The 19,935-nt window shown below is 30.3% G+C and overlaps 3 protein-coding genes across 3 annotated transcripts; all 3 read right to left on the bottom strand.

The window, feature by feature from the left end:
• LOC105171716 (1-aminocyclopropane-1-carboxylate oxidase homolog 1) lies at positions 4,946 to 7,007 on the bottom strand. The gene is made up of 3 exons (XM_011092920.2): positions 6,356 to 7,007; positions 5,674 to 5,995; positions 4,946 to 5,576 (listed from the first exon to the last, which is right to left on the bottom strand). The coding sequence occupies exons 1-3, from the start codon at positions 6,877 to 6,879 to the stop codon at positions 5,325 to 5,327; spliced, it is 1,098 nt and encodes a 365-aa protein (XP_011091222.1). The 5' UTR covers positions 6,880 to 7,007; the 3' UTR covers positions 4,946 to 5,324.
• LOC105171689 (1-aminocyclopropane-1-carboxylate oxidase homolog 1) lies at positions 9,327 to 10,984 on the bottom strand. The gene is made up of 3 exons (XM_011092881.2): positions 10,322 to 10,984; positions 9,913 to 10,234; positions 9,327 to 9,699 (listed from the first exon to the last, which is right to left on the bottom strand). Exons 1-3 carry the CDS (start codon positions 10,951 to 10,953, stop codon positions 9,448 to 9,450), a joined length of 1,206 nt encoding a protein of 401 aa, XP_011091183.1. The 5' UTR covers positions 10,954 to 10,984; the 3' UTR covers positions 9,327 to 9,447.
• Positions 11,710 to 14,255, bottom strand: LOC105171688. The gene is made up of 5 exons (XM_011092880.2): positions 14,051 to 14,255; positions 12,505 to 12,619; positions 12,319 to 12,408; positions 12,128 to 12,226; positions 11,710 to 12,013 (listed from the first exon to the last, which is right to left on the bottom strand). Exons 1-5 carry the CDS (start codon positions 14,116 to 14,118, stop codon positions 11,915 to 11,917), a joined length of 471 nt encoding a protein of 156 aa, XP_011091182.1. The 5' UTR covers positions 14,119 to 14,255; the 3' UTR covers positions 11,710 to 11,914.

Genomic DNA, 19,935 nt, shown 5'->3' with positions numbered 1-19,935 from the left:
ATTTGTTTTTATTATAAAAAAAAAGTCCCTCTAGTCTTTTAATCAAAATTCATATAATTTGCTAATATTAATAAAAAAAAATAAAATAAAATAAAATTTCATATTTATGCTTAATTGACTTATTATTCACTTAGTACAAGTCAAACAGATCTTTTCTGATCAAAATACCTTTGTAAGTATGAAGATATACCTCCTCATATTCATTATCATGTGAATATATACAAAGGTAATTTGTTTAGAAAAAAAATTATTTGACCTGCAATAAGTTAGTAACAAATCAATTGAGAAAAAATATAGATTTTCATCCAATCTTTTTACTAATATCGAGTGAAATTTGAATCTTTGAGGGGTCTATTTGTTACATAAAAATAAATGTCTTGGATACTAATTAAATAGAATTTCTCAAATCATATAAAATTTATATGTAATTACATTAAATTTTGATTAAAAAATTATCCCTTAACTTAATCACAAATTATCTCTGAGAGTTGACTTTCAGAACACGATTAACTGCTCTGCAATTAATGTCGTAAGCGAGAAATGTTTAATAAATCTATAAGATGGTTTAAATAATTAAGTCTAACAACAGACATAATCAATTATTAGTCAAGTAGTGATAATTTAGTCAAACAATCCTCTTTCTTAATTTTATGTTAACATACAACAATTTGCTTACTATGCATTAATTTGTTTGTTACATTGTAGCTGTCAACCAACATCATAATCAATTTAGTTTCAGTTTTTTGGATAAATTGCATAACATCCCTATATTTTTAAAATTTAACTAAAAACTCCCTGTATTAAAAAAAATTAGACAAATAACCTCATGTATTTTATAAAATACAGCAAAAAACCCCTCTACATTAGAAACTAATGGAGAGTGTGCGACACTCACCTATTATGGTCCTCATTTTTTGACCTTTTTTTTTATTACTTTAAGTATATAATGTTCATTTTGTCCCTCTCTTTTACATTTAAATATATTATAAATTAATTTATTAATACTATTATTTTATTTAAATATATTTAATTAACTTATATTATTTATTCAGTCCAAATATATTATAATAAATTATATTTATTTATAAAATATATTAATTTAATATAAAAACACCTAAAAAGTATATAAACTTTGAATTTAAAAAACAAAATATACAAAGTTAATATACTAAAATTCACATTTCAAATTAAAAGTTTGTATAAAAAACAAAATATACAAAGTTAATATACTAAAATTCACATTTCAAATTAAAAATTTGTATGCAATATAAAAGTCACTTATAATAATTATATATTATAACTTAATTAAATTATTATTAAATTAAATATATTTTATTTATTTCAAAATACTAATTGAATATCAAAATATTCAAAAATAAATATTAATTATTTTAAGTTATATTATTTATTATAAATAATGGTTAAATTAAATATTTTAATTATTTTTAATATTTAAAATTTGAAAAAGTCAAATTATTTTTACTTTATTTTAAAAGAAATTACCTTCTGTCGCTGGCCTGGCCATTATAGGGGCCGGTGATTGAGCCTGGGCAATAGAGGTCGCCCTTCTTCTCTGGACGAGGGTGATCTGGTCGCCGCCCTTCCAGAAGGGGGCGGTTTTTAAAGGGCGACCTCATTGGCTAGGTCGCCCCTTTGAGAGTAGGTGATGGCTTTGCTACTCACGTAGGTGGCGGCCGTCACTATCTAGAGATATATATATATATATATATATATTATATTTTATATATATTATATAGTTATATTATTTTTTTGAATATATATTATATAGTGTATGTATAGTATATATAAATATATATATAAATAAATAAATTTATTTATATTATTTAAGATTTGAACCATTGATTGTTTACAATTGAAGGTTAATGGTTGATATAAGAAAGGTACAACGGGCAATTCAGAAAAAATTTAACGCTGTTAGCGCTTACCTAATGAAAGGGGGAAGATGCAATATTTTGAAAAATATAGTGAATTATTTACCTATTTTCTTAAACACAAATTTTTTAGCTAAATTTTGAAAATATAGAAGAATTTTATGCGATTTACCACATTTGTTTATGAGATGGAATGCATCAGTCAAACAATGCCAATATTATGATGCTATTTGATGCTATATTCTTAATTATAAAAGAATTTATTTTTTTCCCTGTATATTGCACTAATTTTTAAATATTAAAAAAATTAATATTGAATTGAGAACGATATTGTTTTATATAGAAAAAATTTTATTTTTAGTCCCATTAGTTAGGCTCACATCAATTTTAGTCTCATTTGTTATGAGATTAGCACTTTTAGTCCCACAACTTATAAAGATTAGTATTTTTTATCCTTATGCACTTTTTCATCTATAATTTAACGAAGTATTTTTGATTTGAGAAAAAATTAGCCCCTTCTTTTAATAGTAGCATATGAGTGCTTCATTTGGCCTATTTGATTCACTTGTGGTCCTCACGATTCTTTTTGTTGCTTCTACTTGGATTCAACTTATAGAAATATGTTAAGGATATTATGATTCAATTTTTGTGAGAGAATATAGAAATCGCTATGTTTTTTGCTCTAATTCCTTTCAAGATTCCCCCCCCCCCCAAATGTAGTTATATTTTTTCTCCAAAAATGATCCCAAGCTGGAAAATGAACCAATTTACACTCCAGTCAAAAATATTTAAGGATCACATATTAGGCACGTGTGCGACACTGTTAAATTATAGATAAAAAAAAATGGATGGGGATCAAAAGCGTATATTTATAAGTTACAGGACTAAAAATACTAACCCCTAACTTATAAGATTAAGAGTGAAACTGGTCTAACTTATTAGACCAAAAATATTATTTTCCTTTATATATATGTGTCATGTTTAGAAAATTTCAGTTTTTTTTTCTTTTTTTCCCGTTCTATTTGGTTCCATAAAAATTAAAGTAGTTGATAGTTAAATTGTGAATCCGCTATCATTATTTTATTATTTCAGCTTACGATCCAGTTTAGTTCGGTAATATCATAATTAATTATAAAATAATTAAATTTCAGAACAATTAATTATAAAAAATAATTATGGCAATTGAATTTATAATATAATAATTAATTATAAAAATACAAATTTTAATTAAATTTCGAAACTAATCATATTTCTATTTCAAGAACTAATCCACGAAGTAATAAATTAAAACTATGAGTTGGAGAAATACTAAAAATCAATTAACTAAATTCTTGGTACGAAAATAAAACTGTAGTTATATTAGTTAAGATCGTATTAAATGTAGTTATGAAAATAAAAATTTAATCCCAAAAGTGTGGAAAAAGGGGACAAACAATTACTTTTGCACTCAAAATGCAAATTTTTACTACCTCAATTGCAAGATCAAATGAACACTAAAAACAAGAGCAAAAAGACAAAAATATTGTTTTTCCCTTTTATATGGGACAATGACCACTTTTCATCAATGGACTGTGTTCAATTGCGGATTGAATTTTCTGTTGTAAATTATATATTTTATTTCATTTAATATATAGACATCACGTGTATAATTATGACATCATGTATTTAGTTAGAAAATACGTAGAGTGTGTACATTGAATGGAGTAGAAGATGAAATAGACATTCCAGTATAAAATTCGATCCGATTCAATTGCTAGTCTAACTATATAAATTGAGAGCACCCTTTTGGTATCTCATTTAATTTCAATATATCATTTATTTTTAAAATTTTAAATTAATTAATTAATAATTTTCTAACTTCTCCATTTATAATGACTTCTAAAAACTACCTTTTGATGGTTATTTTCTTTCATGCAATTTTTTACATTATTTATTATTTTTAATTTGTCGATTTTTTATAAATCAAAGTATTTATATTAATTTATTATCTTAATACATATTTTTTGGTACTTTATAAAACTATAAAAACTAATACTACAATTTATATAAATACTTTATATTAATTTATTTTAAAAATTATACACACATATACGATGTGCCACTTTAACTAGTACATATAGAACGAGATCTAACATGGTTGTAGGGCTACTTTGACGGCATAAACGAAGGAGATTCTCTATATAAAGATTGCATAATGAGACAAACACTATTTTTTAACAAGATTTGGTACCTGGAATCTTGCTAGTTAGGTAAGTTGTAACATTATTTTTTCTTAAATCTTCCCAAAAAATTATTGGCACTGTGACTAATTAATAAAATGCAGAATAAGAAAATGACATATCGTACGTTTCAACTACATAGAAATAATGGTTGTACGTAGCTACAGTACTACTGGCCTGGCGTTACAAATCACAAAAATATGGTGTATCTGATTAGTTTCATGATCAGGACATCATTGTCCCATTAGAATAAAAAAAAAGACATCATTGTTACTTTATTTTTTATTTGGAAGAGAAATAAATATATAAAGGGTAGATTACAGTATCTTTTTCTAAGTTTTGATATAATTATAAAAATATTTTAATTATTTGAGAAATTATACATACACGCATCAAATAGAAAAAAAAGAGTATGTAGCCCTTAGATGATGAGGAGAGAATTTCAAATTTACCCTTACAGACCTTTCTTGTTTTGGGAAAAATATAAAAATAAAAATTTAAAGATCAGTAAAAAGTAAATAATCCATAGAGGCTATTAGTTCATAGAAATACTTTCGGAAATTCTAATACATATAATTATGATGCATAATGTAAAAGGGGCATTTATAAAAATTGAAAGGAAATCTAATATATAAACTAACAGAATTAGCTTGTAACTAAACAAACATTAAAATCATGAATATTTGTAATTGTCCTAAATTAATGAACGAAATATTTATAATTATATCAAACTTTATAAAAGGCCAGCTGTAATGTAACCATAAATAAAAGAGAGAAAGATGTTGCGAAAGATGACGTCCCGTATATACTATATTTAGATCAAACCGCCGGTATGCTCAATTTTCTTCAGCAGTTAATCATGGCACACTTAAGAGAGATTAATTTGGAGAAAATGATAAATGTCGCAAGCAGATTTCTTGATATGCAGCATTGTGGGATGCCAAGAAATAGTTGTCGATCATAGTAACTCTGGGAGTTGGACTGTACAAATACACTGCAAAGCCTGGTTTCATCCCTTTATTAATTCACAGCAAAGCATAATAACTATGAAAAAGCATCAGTAAACATAGGAATTATTACAACCTCAACCAGACACAATTATAATCATCCATGTATTTGTTGAACCACATTTGGTTAGATTCTCATCACATGAATGCTTGTGATTGCTTAGTCCGTAGGGTCGGGCTGTCATTTCTAGGAATATTCCAATTTCTTAGACTAAAAAGTCTAACAAAGCTGAAGCTTCGTGATCCTTTTTCGTGTTGTAGTGCAGCGAGTATTCTCTGACTGTGGTTTCCCTGTACTTGGGAGGATTATCATCGGACAACAACTCTTTAATAGGTCCATACACTTTTGGTGATGGGATCAAACCGGTAGTAAAGAAACACGCGACCGATAACCTTGGACCAGCCGGGCTTGCCAGCACTCTATGTAGTCCGCTCTTGAAATTGTCGTTTGATACCAGCTGAATATTTAAAAAAAAAAAAAAGAAGTAATTTCAGTACAATAAGTGAAACAATTTTCTTGCATCTATTTATTTGAGCAACAGTAGTTTCACTAGCCTGTAAAAGGTCTCCAATGTTGACCACCAGCGCTCCAGGCACAGGAGGAATGTCAAACCATTGGTTGTTGTAAAGAACTTGGAGCCCTCCAATGTGGTCTTGGAGTAGAACGGTCAGGAAGTCGATGTCGGTATGAGCGCTTGCACCTAAGGTGAGTTCTGGCTCCGGGCACGGTGGATAGTAGTGGTACAAAACGCCGAGCCCATCAGCACAGCCAATGTTTTTCAGATGGTTTGGGTTGAGATTAAGAGCCTCAGATAGTAACTCGAATAAATATCGACCTAATTTTGTTACTTGCTTGGAGTATTCAACAATGATGTCTCTGCAAGGGGCGAAGCCATAGCCAACTACATGTCAGTACTCATTTGTACTACTGTGTATAAAAACACCAACACAGCTCTACATAAGTGGAAAATTACAATTTTCATCCTACAACTACATGTACTAATTTCTGACCAAAAATGTCCTTAATGTGCTATTATTGTTCTTCATCATTGTCAAAATAAATTTCCAATTGACCAAAAATACCACTCAACACATATTTACACTACGAAAATGTAAGTATTGTTGCGGACTTAATTCTCACCATTTATACATATAAAAACTTTGGGTAAACAAATTAAATCTCCAAGAATATATCATAACGCATGAAGTAAAAACATATTCAGCCACAGCAAATTACCTGCATTCCAGGGGCAAATCCTCCGGATCAGGAGGCGTAGGAGCCATGCAGATGTAAGTGGTGTCTCTCCAGTCAACTGATTCGGCCGCGTAAAGATTATAATTACTGTTGTAGACCACCGTTTTCAAGCCATCCCTGGTGTACCATTGTTTCTTGACCTCAGCATCTTGCTCGTAGAATCTCCTGACACCTTCCAGCATTTCCTCCAAAACGCTGCCTGGAATCCCATGATTAACCACCTGGAAGAACCCCCATTTCCCCGACGCATCCCTCACCCTGTCGACCACACTTGTGCGCAGGCTCGGGTTTTTCTCGACAGCATCAATGTCTATCAGCGGGATAGCAAAATCATCGGCAGGGGCCCTGTCGAACCCATCTGTCTGCGAATAGAATATACGAGGGACCTTAGTGATCCCAGCGTCGACCAGCCCCTTGACACCAGCTTTCATTTCATCGAAGGCTTTCAGCTCACTCAATCTGTCAAAATCTTGCTCTTTCGTCGCAGCCGGTTCTCCAGTTCCCATTTTTCTTGGATTAAGTGAAGAGGAGATGGATAGAGATGAGGAAGACTTCAGTTCTTGCAAATGCAATATTCGTTGGCTTTTTTAAGTTATGCTGTGGAATCAAGAAAAACTTTTCCAACGAATTGCAGCTAATAGGGTGTTCCTTTTAAGGAGCTTTGAACTAATTAGTTTTAATATTTTAACAAACTTATTTAATTTTAATCCTACTAATACAAAATTAATACTACTATCATCTTATAAGTTTCATAAAATTTAGGATCAATTATAAGGACTCTCTTTAAAGAATTGTATTTTTTCAAACAACAAGGAGTATTTGTAATTATGGCAAACCTCATGGGAGTCTGTTGAATTTCTCCTAAAATTTAAAATAAGATCTAACACCTTATAAATTTTAAGGTAGATTACCAATATTCCTAATTTTGACAGTCATCTAACACCCTCTTCAAAAAGAAAAAAAAAATAACAGTCATCTAACAACTAATCCAACCCGTTAATATCTATTAGATTTATACTAATTTTTTTTTGTGAATTGACAAAAATATTCTTCAAGACTAGTACATAATTACCTGATTTGGGGTGCATTAGACGATCTCGATCGTTTTTGGACTTTAGTTCATCAACCAAAGTGAACATATATGGAAAGGATATTCTATAAAAAATGATGTCTTGTCGCAACTATAATCGGCGAGTAGTGGTGTCTGTATATTCGGTGTAAGAACAGCATAAAATAACTACACCACAAATCAAACAAACTAACATACATGTATTTTAGTTTTGTAATTATGAACTAGGTTTGTTAAATGGAAGGATGTTATTTTATTTTAGGGATGATTACATTATTTCTTCTTGAGATTTGATATAATTACACGTAATATATTTAAGTTTAAGAAATTACATCTAACACTCCTGATTTTTGCTTTCATATAACAAATAAATCCTCTCGTTGGTCAAAATTCATTGAATTTGTTAATATTAACAAAAAAAAAACTGAATGAAAATTGATATTTATCCTCGATTGACTTATTACAGGTTAAAAATAATTTTTTTTGAACTAAACTACCCTGATAACAGTGAAGATATACCTCCTCACATGCATTAACACGTGAAGATGTATCGGGTAATTTGATAATAAAAAAATTATTTGACATGCAATAAGTCAATCAGATGTAAATATAATTTTTTTTAATATCAACAAATTCAATGAATTTTGACTAACGGATGGACTTATTTTTTAGACGGAAGCAAACCTCATGAGTGCTAGATGTAATTTCTCAAACCACAAAAAATTTACATATAATTACACCAAAGAAAGTGTAATTATCCCTTTATTCTAATTTCCATCTAATAAATATCCATAATAATTCTTTTTTTTCTCAAAAAAATAATTGTTTTATTTATATCCTACTCGGATTCTACTATAGAATGCACATACTTTTTGGATTTTACGCATAAAATAATTGGATTCGAGTTGAGTTTTATCCATTAAATTTTTAGTTATTTTTTTCATATTAAATTTGAAAAAATAAAATAATTTCAAATTTTAGATTAGATCAAACAATAAAATTTCTTAAAAAGAATGAAGTAATTCTACGTGATTTTCGTATCATTAAAATATGTTAAAAAGATTTATAGGCTATTTCGATCATCTTTGAAAGAAAAATCCAACCCCTAACCACTTTCTTCATGAGGGGTCGTTGATTATTGTGAAATTTCATTATTTCGACCATCATTCGAACATTCCTTTATATTTTACTATTTTCTAGTGAACTTTGTATATTTTTTTTATTTTTTCTAATTATCATTTGGACCTAATATTTTAATGGAGCATTACTACTTTGGTAAAGATATTTTTGGACCAAGTCTCCTACACTATGTTTGTTTTCATTTCCAACTTATTTCCGAAACAAGTCAAAACATACTCAATGTTCGCCATCATTCAAAAACACCTTATTTAGGTGTTTTTAACTGTTTTAGCATAAAAACATACATCTATATACGCACATATATACATAAATATATATAAAAAAGGCATGATTTGACAATGAATAGTAATTTTTGTCTCCCAAAATACAATATTAAACATATAATACTTATTTTAAATTATCTCCAAAGACATGATTTGACAATGAATAGTAATTTTTGTCTCCCAAAACACAACATTAAATATATAATATGTATTTTAAATTATCTCCAAAAACAAATCCAAACATACATACTATCTCTAATACACACTTGTTTATCTTTGTTTTTCTCTCTCTATTTCCACAAAACACAACAAAACACTCAGAAAATGAATCCAAACATTATGCTAGGGTTTTGAACAGTCCAAACTTTTGCCAATTCCAAGAGTCCTGTTTCTCCTGTACTAGGATTATGATTCTTTTCCTCTACTATTTTTACTTTCCAGCGCAAGTTGCTAGAGCATCGGAGATGTGTTGTCGTTATTATTTAGTTTCAATTGCTCCAGCTCCATCATATATATAGGATAATCAGAAATTAAAAATTACACATTTTGAAGCGGTAGAAAAGCAATTTTTCACCTATCCCATTACAGGCCATGATATATATTTAGATCTTGAAATGCAGCAAGGGGGAAACCCCATCAAGACCTTTAGCGTAGGAGTAGGAAAAAAACTCCTCTACAGTTGTTTCCCGGTACTTTGCTGGGTTATCTTCCGACAGCAAGTCCTGGATTGGCCCATACAGCTTGGAGGATGGCATGAGTGCAGTGCTGAAGAAGCACGCCACTGATACTCTTGGACCTTCCCGATTTGCCAGAACTCTGTGCTCCACACTTTTGAACTTGTCATTTGATATAAGCTGAACGGAATATCACACATGATACTATAATCATAATCACAGAAATTGATATGGGTAAAACCAAAAAGACCAAAGCACAGTCGTTATCTAACAAAAATGTCCAAACATGACAAAGAATCTGTATCTTTTTACGGGGAACATAGTACTGGCATATCTTTGATATCATGAGTCATCACCCCTTCTAATGTAAAAGAGAGAATTGGATGTACATGCCTGTAGTAGATCTCCAATGTTAATTACTAGAGCGCCAGGCACTGGAGGAACGTCAATCCACTGATTCTCTGCAAAAATTTGCAGGCCTCCAATGTGGTCTTGTAGGACCACGGTAAGGAAGCCGTCATCCGTATGCTTGCTTGCTCCTAAAGTCAGTTCCGGCTGAGGGCACGATGGATAGTAATGTCCCACGAAAGCGAGCCCATTGGCACAATCCATGTTTGTCAGGCGACTAGTTTCAAGACCAAGAGCCTCGGACAGCAAGCCAAATAGCCGAACCCCCAAGGTCATTACATGTCTTGAATACTCAATTTGTATGTCTCTGCAACGAAAATGGTGACCATGTAATCTATATCAGCCTAAATTTCTTTGAAAAATGAACTTTCCAGCTGAACTTCATCGTGTATACCTGCATGAAGCTGGCAATTCTTGGGGCTGGGGTGGAGTAGGAGCCATGAAGCAGAAGAAAGTGTCCCTCCAATTAGCAGCTGGTGAAGCGTACAGATCAAAGTTGCTGTTGAACACGAATTTTCTTGAAACATCGCGCGTGTAGAATTGCTTCTTCACCCCTACGTCTTGTTCGTTAAATCTACGTACACCACGAAGCATTTCCTCCAGTACACCAACAGGAATCCCATGGTTCACCACCTGAAAGAAGCCCCATGTCTCCGATGCATGCCTAATTCTATGGACGATCTCCTGGCGAAGTGTTGAATCGATTTCAACACCTTGAAGGTCGATCACAGGAATGGTGAAATTCACCTTGGCTGTATCGCCTGTTCCGCTCTTCGTGTTGTTGCGGGGAAGAAGGAAAATTTGAGGGACGTTCTCGACGCCTGCATCCACCAATCCCTTGACTCCGGCTTTGGTATCGTCGAAAGCTCGTAGTTCCCTGGCGCGATCAAGCTTGGATGCAGCAGAATCCACGGCTCCTGTCATGGCCTCCATGATTTTCATTTTCTTGCTGCTCTGTTTGCTGTTGTTGAAGTTTATAGTTAATGTAATTAATACTGATGTGGAAGTAGATATTTCAAGCTGCATTCAAATTAGGCAACTCTTGGACTGTTGGGATGATGATCAAGATAGTAAAGACAAACCATTCACTTTGCAATTTGTGGTCCCTTCATTGATTTGATATATAGGACAATAATTACACCGGCAACCTCCATGTTTTGATATTTAATTATTTTAAAAGAAAAAGAATTATTTCGAAAAAATATATATATTGACTTTTTCTGGATCTACTCTTAAAATTATTTCTTTTATTGGAAGATAGAGAGAGAGAGAGCTAAAATTTTTATTCAAAACAAATTTAGTTGAATGAAATCAACCACAAGTAAATGTAATGTATTTATATGATCACTTTTTTTAAATCATATACCGATTGCATTATAAGTATATCCAACAAACAAGGTCTAAATTAGACTTTTCCAAAAGAGGGAGAGGGAGAGAAATAAATATATAAATATATATATATACATATCTTTACGTATTTTGATTTAATTAATTTATATTCTGTATAGATATACGATACATAAAGATAAATCAAAACTCACTGAACCTGTGTTCTTCAAAATCATAGATAAACATTTTGGAAATTTTCTTTTTGTTGTCTTTCGTACAGTGGAAAAATGAAAACAAAAAAAATAACAATTCCCATAATTACCTTTACAGTTTGGTCTTCACCTGCAGAACAGATAGTCAGAAGAAATACCATCCAGAATGGACCTAAGATTAAATCAATACATTAAAAGCAAAATAATGTACTGATTCAATAATGAAACAGATGAGCCATGATTACTGCTCTGCAATTGTTGCTTAAAATTAATTTGTGAGTTGGAAGTGTAAGTTATACAAATATCAAAATGTTGTCCCATGCCCAATCTAACATAGTGGAAAAGAAGGCATGGAAAGAAAAATCTTGGAATGCTCGTTGGGATATAACCTTACAGAAACTTATCCATTGTAACAAACCAAACTAAAACCGATCTTGGATGTATTCTTAATTTGTTTTCGCTTTAGGAGCCGCCCTCTTTGATCTCCTTGGCATTGAGTTCTTCATGCCGATGAAGAAGAGCAGCGCCCCAAGCAAGGCCAAGCCCTAGTCAAAAGATTTAAACGAGCGTGATCAACTCATAGGGAGAAGTAACCAATGACATAGTCAAACTTATTTCTACCAACTTATTGGGAAACAGTTTTCAGAGTCGCTAACCACCTGAGTGAACTTGAGAAAGAGCTCACTGAACTCTTTCTTGTCAGCATCGTAGTTGTAGAAGTCATACAAGATGGCTGCTGAAATTGCTTGATGCAAAAGCTGTTTTGAGGGTGGAAGGAAGAGAATGAATTAGTAACACAATAAAATTCACAAGATTGGTAAATAAACAATGATTGGATTAATATACATACCAGGATTAAAGCTCCAAATGAGCTGCCAAACACAAACAGGAGGCTTCCGAGAGCTTTCATAATGATGGCGCCTAATATCAAATGTTTCACCTAAAACCATAATTTGTCGAGTTATTCAAAGTGATATAATGAAAATTGTGTGAGATTTGCTATATTAGATTAAGCAAAATACAGATAGCTCCTTACATCTACATGTGGCACTTGAAATCCAGTCTGGGTTGTAATATGCTTGGAGAAAACATCAAATTTTGGCTTTAAATTCTTTGCCGCTGGCCCACCATCAACTCCGAATTCATTGAACCTGCAAACAGAAACATTGAACTTTAGGGTGCATAAGAAAGTTCTTCACACATAAATAGCTATTATCCATCAATGGGGCAAAGAGAGGGTACAAGGTCAGATGTCGACCCTCTTATTGGTACAATTCTCAAATATAAATAAAGTGAATTGATATGGTGCAATCACCAGATTTAGCGACTCACCAAAGCTTCTATTATGTAGAAAGAGAGTTGACTTGACATTAATCAACTTAATACGACTGTGTATTAGGAATATATGAATATTTTGCATGATAAAGTCTAACCATCACCATGTTAATACGTGAAAAATATTAGCAGATCATATTAACAGTTAAAGATTTCTTTCATCATAGCCTGCAGTTCAGTGACAACAGCCAACATTTTTTTGAACTCTCAGTTCCCTTGTTTAGGGATAGGAAACTCAATCTGAAGAACAATTGTAAGCAAAAACATGAAGATAAAGAGCAGCACAATTCTTTTACTGGTACACAATTTACTATAAACAAAACCAAGTAGAACGAAAAGTTGAGTTCTAACGATTCCAAATCCAGAATCTATGGCAGCAAAATGCTGATCAAGATCTACAAAAAGTAACAACTAGAGTAGCAAATTACCGACAAACATAGTTGGACATGAGTCTTATCAAACCTATCCTCTTTCACAGACATAGAATAACTGAAAATAGAGATGGAAAACATCATTCCAAACAAGGAAAGATGTAATATTAAGGAGACCAAAAAGATAAACAAAAACATCCATACAAGTTTCCAGAAAATATTTTATCCATTCTTACAGTCCTAAGACTGGATGTATTCAGGTAAATCAATAAAGTCTACAGGAAGTTAGCTCAAAAGATTATTACAACATAAGATTCAAAACACCTAACGTATCATCACAAACAAGAGAAACTCTTATCCTGCAAAGCAAGATTGCATTGCTGAAGCAAAAGCTCCAGAATTTAAGTGAGTATCAATTATAAAATCTCCATATATCTGACATAATTCTGACATTATAAACTAGTCAGCAATTAGATCCCTCACATACAAGAAAAAACAAAAAGGAATGAAATTAGTAAAACCCAGAGATGAAGTCAGAACAAGCAGCCGCATAGTAAAAAATATCAATGTTACGAGCTTAATTTGAATTGAATGGTTAGTATTCACTCCAGTCAATCAAACAAAATCAAGCAGCAGAGGTATTTAAATTTCAAGTTTCAAGAAGCCAGCAGATCCAATCAAACAAAACCACTAAAAATTGCAACCTAAAAGGTAAAAACCAGCAAAAACCATCATTCCTTGTTCTCCGTACTTCACAAAGAACCCACATAAGCTACTAAAAACTCAAAGAAGAAACAATGGCAACAGAAGGAGCACGAAAAGGAAATCGCAGATCTGATCTGATCTGAGCGAGAGAAAGAAGGAGCAGGTCCTTACTCTTGATAGGCGGAGAGAATGAAGACAGAGACGAAGAGCAGTCTACCAAGGAAAGAGAGGAACGCCATTGCAGTACGGAAAACTCAAAAGTGAGAATCTCTGCTCTCTCTCTCTCTCTCTCTCTCTCAAAGTTGAGTATGGTTTCTCTATCTAGAATTGGGGGTAATGAAAAGACAGAGATTCAAAAAAGTGGGTCGGAAGAGATAATCAAGGGCCCTTGTACTTCTTTTCAGTCCTTCAAAACTGCTGCTCTGCACTTCCTTTTCTTTTTTCCTTTTTTTTTCACCTTAAAAAAGAACACTCAGAATACAGAAAAAAAGGGATTTGTTTTTTTTTTTTTTTTAAATACATCAATATTTCAAACTCAACCAATATATTATTATAAAATTCAATACGCAATAGATTAATATTTTTAAATTAATTAATAAATTTAAAATAGATAAATATTAATAATAAATTAGACTACATAAACATTCATATGACCCGAATTCACTGCTTTGTAAGAATAATAACTAATTATTTATCTGAACGAAGCTAATGTTTAAAAAAAAGTTAAAAAATAAATTATTCAATACGCAATAGATTAATATTTTTAAATTAATTAATAAATTTAAAATAGATAAATATTAATAATAAATTAGACTACATAAACATTCATATGACCCGAATTCACTGCTTTGTAAGAATAATAACTAATTATTTATCTGAACGAAGCTAATGTTTAAAAACAAGTTGAAAAATAAATTAAGGGGGTCATCACACCGTTCTTTTTATAGATTCGTAGTCACCCTCTCCTCATTTTAATTAACTTATTACCATTTTATTATAGATCAAATAAATTTTTTTTAATCAGATTATTTTTATAAATTTTAACTTTTATAAGAGTAATTTGGGTCCAATATATAAAATTATATTCATAAAATCTACATAATGTATTATTTATATTATATGCATGCAGAACTTTTCGTTACAAAATATTTGGCGCACGTGAAAATCAATCTGAAATCATTTCTTCATTTCCAAAGTATTGTAATACAAACAAAATAATTTATTTTTGATGAATTTTATATTTATCCTAATTAATTTATTATTTATTTATTGTAGGTTAGATAAATTTTTTTATGGTCAAATTATCTTCATATGTCTTCATGTATTAATACATATGATAAAGTACATTTTCACCGTTATAACTATAGTTTAGATGAAAAAAAATTGTTTCACCTACAGTAAGTCAGTAATAAGTCAATTGAGAATGAATATATATTTTCATTCAATATTTTTGTTAATATTAATAAATTTAATAAATTTTAATTAATAAAAAAACTTAATTATTAAATAAAAGTAAATTTTAAAGATACCAAACTATAGAAAATTTAAATATAATTATACTAAATTTAAAAAAAAAAGCGCAAATAATGTAATTATCCCTATATTAAACCTAATAGAATGGGCGTGTAATATCCCCTTGGGTTAATACGGGGTGATGTATCCACGTGAGTAGCGCGAGTACAGAAATTTGAAATATATGCTGCTTTGAAGGGAGTGTCCTTCTAGAGGCACAGGGGACACGTCTAACGAACCAATCACAATTTGCCCACCATGTAATTTTTGCCACGTGGCATATAGCACTCCAGCTCGTTGTCTTTGTAACTGGTACGTTTTAAATGTTTATGAATATACTAACCAACTATATATTAAATTTTTAAAAAATAAGGGATGCGGGATACTAATTCATATGCATTGAATATAAGTGTAATTACACTTTTTTGTCATAAGATTTAGTGTAATTATATATAAATTTTTTATAATTTAAAAAATTATATTTAACATTCTTAAAATTTGTTTATACCTAATAAATAAGTTACTCCTTAATCAAAATTCACCGAATTTACTAATATTAATATATTTTTTTCAAAGAAATATATATTTATCCCAAATTAACTTATTAATGACTTATTGCATGCCAAATATATTTTTTTATAATTACATTATCCTCATAAGTCAGTAATAATAAAACAACCGAGGATAACTATCAATTTTCATTCCATTTTTCTGTTAATATCAGCAAATTCAGTGAATTTTGACTAACGAACAGACTTATTTGTTAGACGAAGCAAACCTCAAGGGTGCTAGATATAATTTCTCAAACTATAGAGGGTTTACGTATATTTACATCAACTTTAAGGAAGGAGAGTGTAATTATCCCTTAAATATAATATGAATTTAACCTTATTTTTGTATTAAGGGGAAAAAAATATATTTTAATACAAGTTCTTACCAATTATATGTTTTTGTTGCGAATATTTTTCATTTGATTCAAATTTTGTATATATATTTTTTTAACTAATAATAGTAAATAAACTACAAAAATTCATCTCCATATGTTAAACAATATCTCGATTCAATCAATATATCAATATAACTAACAGTGATAAAAAAAAATTATAATAATTCATATGAAATCATGATCAGACAAATACCCCACGTTCAGTGAATTTGATCAAACCCATGAATTTAAAATTAATTTTTTTGATAATAATATACTTTATACTATGTAAGTTAAGAAGGGTCTTCATCACTTTATATCACAATACCAAACAAAAAATATAAATAATAATAATAATAATAAACTAAGAAAATATGGTTGAGTAGTTGGAAAGAATATTAAGTCAACACATAATTTAAAAAAAAAAAGGAAAAAAGAAAAAGAAAGATGAAATTCCAAGTTGGCCGACAGGAAATTTCTATGTAATTTCTGCATCTTAGAAAAGCTAATCATAGACAAGTCTTTTACCAAAAATATATATAAGTCCAAATATTCATATATATATATATATATTATATCTGTATATTTGAAAATTATTTTGTAGATATGACATATATATACATATATATATATAAGATCTTAAGGTGTGATATAAAGTGAAATATCAACTTATAGTAAAATATTTTAACTAGAAAAAGTATAGTATGAAATTTTGAACTCGGATTTAATTGTCACTAATTTATATAAAATAATTTTACGTGTAAAAAAAAATATTGAAATATTAAATAAGATGTAATTCATTAAATGGCTAAAAGCAAAAAGAATATAAAAAAATTAGCATGTGAGGGCACGTTTGAAGCTATGAAACAGATCACAGATCACAGATCTTGGGGTACAACATTTATTTAGGTGATAGGAATATTAATTGTGCTATGATGAGGTTTTTATGTTCTCTGAGGGCACCTTCTCATTGGCTTCCCTTTCCCTTAAAATCTACATATGTTTATTCACATCATGATTCAAATTCAATAATGGTTCAAAGCATCATCTTTGTGCAAACCCTATTATTTTAAATTATAGGTTGCCTTCTTTCTAAAGTAGCCCATACATTTGCATTCAATATATTCCAATCGTTGTATCATTTAATATATTTAAATTTATCAATTAAATTAATATATTAATATTTTTAAGTTAAAAGTATATTAAAAATAAAGAAAAAAGAATCACCATAGAAGATACTACATGTCTATATTTATGGGATTCAAGACCATAACTTTATTAATTATAAGATTTCAATCTTACCATTCGAATAACACGTCGTTGGCCATGGGCTGCCAAGGTAGCAATAATTAACCTGGAAGGGGATTCTTCCTCCCCCGAAGGTTGGACAATGTTAGCTTTAGTGATTTAGCTACTTAATGATAGTTTGATTTTTTCTCAAAAAATAAAAATAAAAAAAGAAATAAATACATAATTTGTTTTATGAAAAATGATCTATTCTTACTGTTTGAACCCGCATCCGGTCGTTTGAGTAAATTGACCAAAGTCAGCGGCTAATTTTGAATCTAATGGATGTGCGTGAGTCAACTGGGAACCATATCACTTCTCCGATGCTTTCCCCTCAAATTCTTTCAAGTTAACTCACTTCACACAAAGTCAAACTCCTTAGGTGTTACTTCAATCTAATAAGAGGCAGCACGTTTTTCTCCTAATGAATTTAAATTTTTTTTTTGGAAAGGTCTAGATATAAAATGATACCGTGTCATTGTCATTTTTACTATTCCATGGCATTTGGTTATTGCTAATTATAACAATACTTTTCATCTACAGTGTACTTTTAACAAGTCATTGTTTTATTTATTTATTTATTTTTTATCAATGAAATTTTTGATAAAACAACGTTGTATCTTTCTAATTTGATCTCATACGTAGTCATTTTGTTGACATCGAGTACTAATTGAAACTAGCTTTCCATGGGTAACTCAAATGTTCTTCGATTTCTTATTTGCTTTTACTGATATATTTCTTATTTTCTCCCGCTTGTTGCATGTACCGATTGGTTACTCACGTTCTTTTTCTTTCTATTATTTCTGTCTCATTCTTTTTATCATATTTTCTCCTTATTAGGCCAGTAACAACTGTCTACCCTTGATAAGAAATACTTTAACGTTCCATTTGCATGGTTATTTTGAGTATTTTGGAAGGATTTTATTGCATAGATCTTTGAATGACCATCTTTTAAAGGTAGAAGTTATGATATTTTTTTTGGTGAAAATGGAATAAAAATGGATAATTTGAAGAGTGATCAAGAGAAGGGATGATAAAAACAAACTTGATCACCCACACGCTTTATTGAGTACTTGAGTCCGTCTGCACAAAAGTTAGCTATTTGGAAAGATTTTTTATTGAGCTTTTTATTTTTTTTCAAACTGCAAGTTGGAAGATAAGAGAGATGACGTTATTTAATGGTCTTAAGATTGAGAATCATGGATCCAAATATATATGTCATTAGAATGGATCATCTTCCACCTTTTCCTTTTCTCTTTAGTTTTATGTTTCTCTATAGGATTTTAGGTTTTCTCGTACACAATATGTCTACATAATTCCCCTTTTCGATTAAAAAAAAACGTTGAATCCAATTGTTATGTTTTGAGGTCTTGAATTTATCTGATTTTGCCAAGTATTTTTTATCTTGATTTATTGTATGGAATAGTTATTATTGATAGATCTGACAATTCGATTCAATGTTCATTTTTCTATTACTATTCATGAACTCAATGACCTGTAATTGTCATGAATGATTGGTGCGAGTAGCAAACAAATTAATTATATGCTTTTTGTAACTATATCAACTGTTTGATCTAGGTTTAACTATATCAGTTGTTTGATCTATATTTAGCATCACCTGGCAATTATAGTCATATATTAATCATCAATGTCATATATCTATATCTAATTACAAACTATTATTAAAGCAGAATGTCATCTCAATATCCACCTCACACGTTGGTGGGATTCAAACACATGACCTTAAAGTTATGAAACCTCAGGGTCACCAATTTGATTACTACGACTAGACTAAGAAATTTATATCTAATTCCCTTAAAATTCAACCTGATTACACTACTAAAACCCTCATCCAGATTTTCCCTGCAACTCACCACCATACACAACCGCCGTCAACGCGACTCACCATCGCTTGCTCACTGCCTCAAGACCGTTTGTCAACCTCCATCTAATATTGATCATTTGCATATAAAAATTATAATTATCGGTTACTAAACATATATATTTGATATTGATGATTGTAATCGAATTATTAAAGAAATAATAGTTGATTGCTTTTTCTTAAAAAATAAAAAACAAAATGTGTGTTCTGATGTAGGTCTGATGTTTCCATACGAAATTATGGCTATACTAGATTGTCTAATTGACCGTTTCTATTGAAAAGCAAGGAATAGTTGCAAATGTAATATTTCAATTATAATATTTGATACACAATATAATAATATTTTTAAATCAGACAATGAATTTAGGTTGAACAAAAAACAACATACACATATTAATATAAAAGTAGATTAACACCTACATACATAGGATCGGACTCACAATCTTTTAG

The sequence above is a fragment of the Sesamum indicum genome, linkage group LG10, assembly GCF_000512975.1.
Source record: "Sesamum indicum cultivar Zhongzhi No. 13 linkage group LG10, S_indicum_v1.0, whole genome shotgun sequence".
NCBI classification, from domain to species: domain Eukaryota; kingdom Viridiplantae; phylum Streptophyta; class Magnoliopsida; order Lamiales; family Pedaliaceae; genus Sesamum; species Sesamum indicum.
This window is presented reverse-complemented; position numbering and strand designations above follow the sequence as displayed.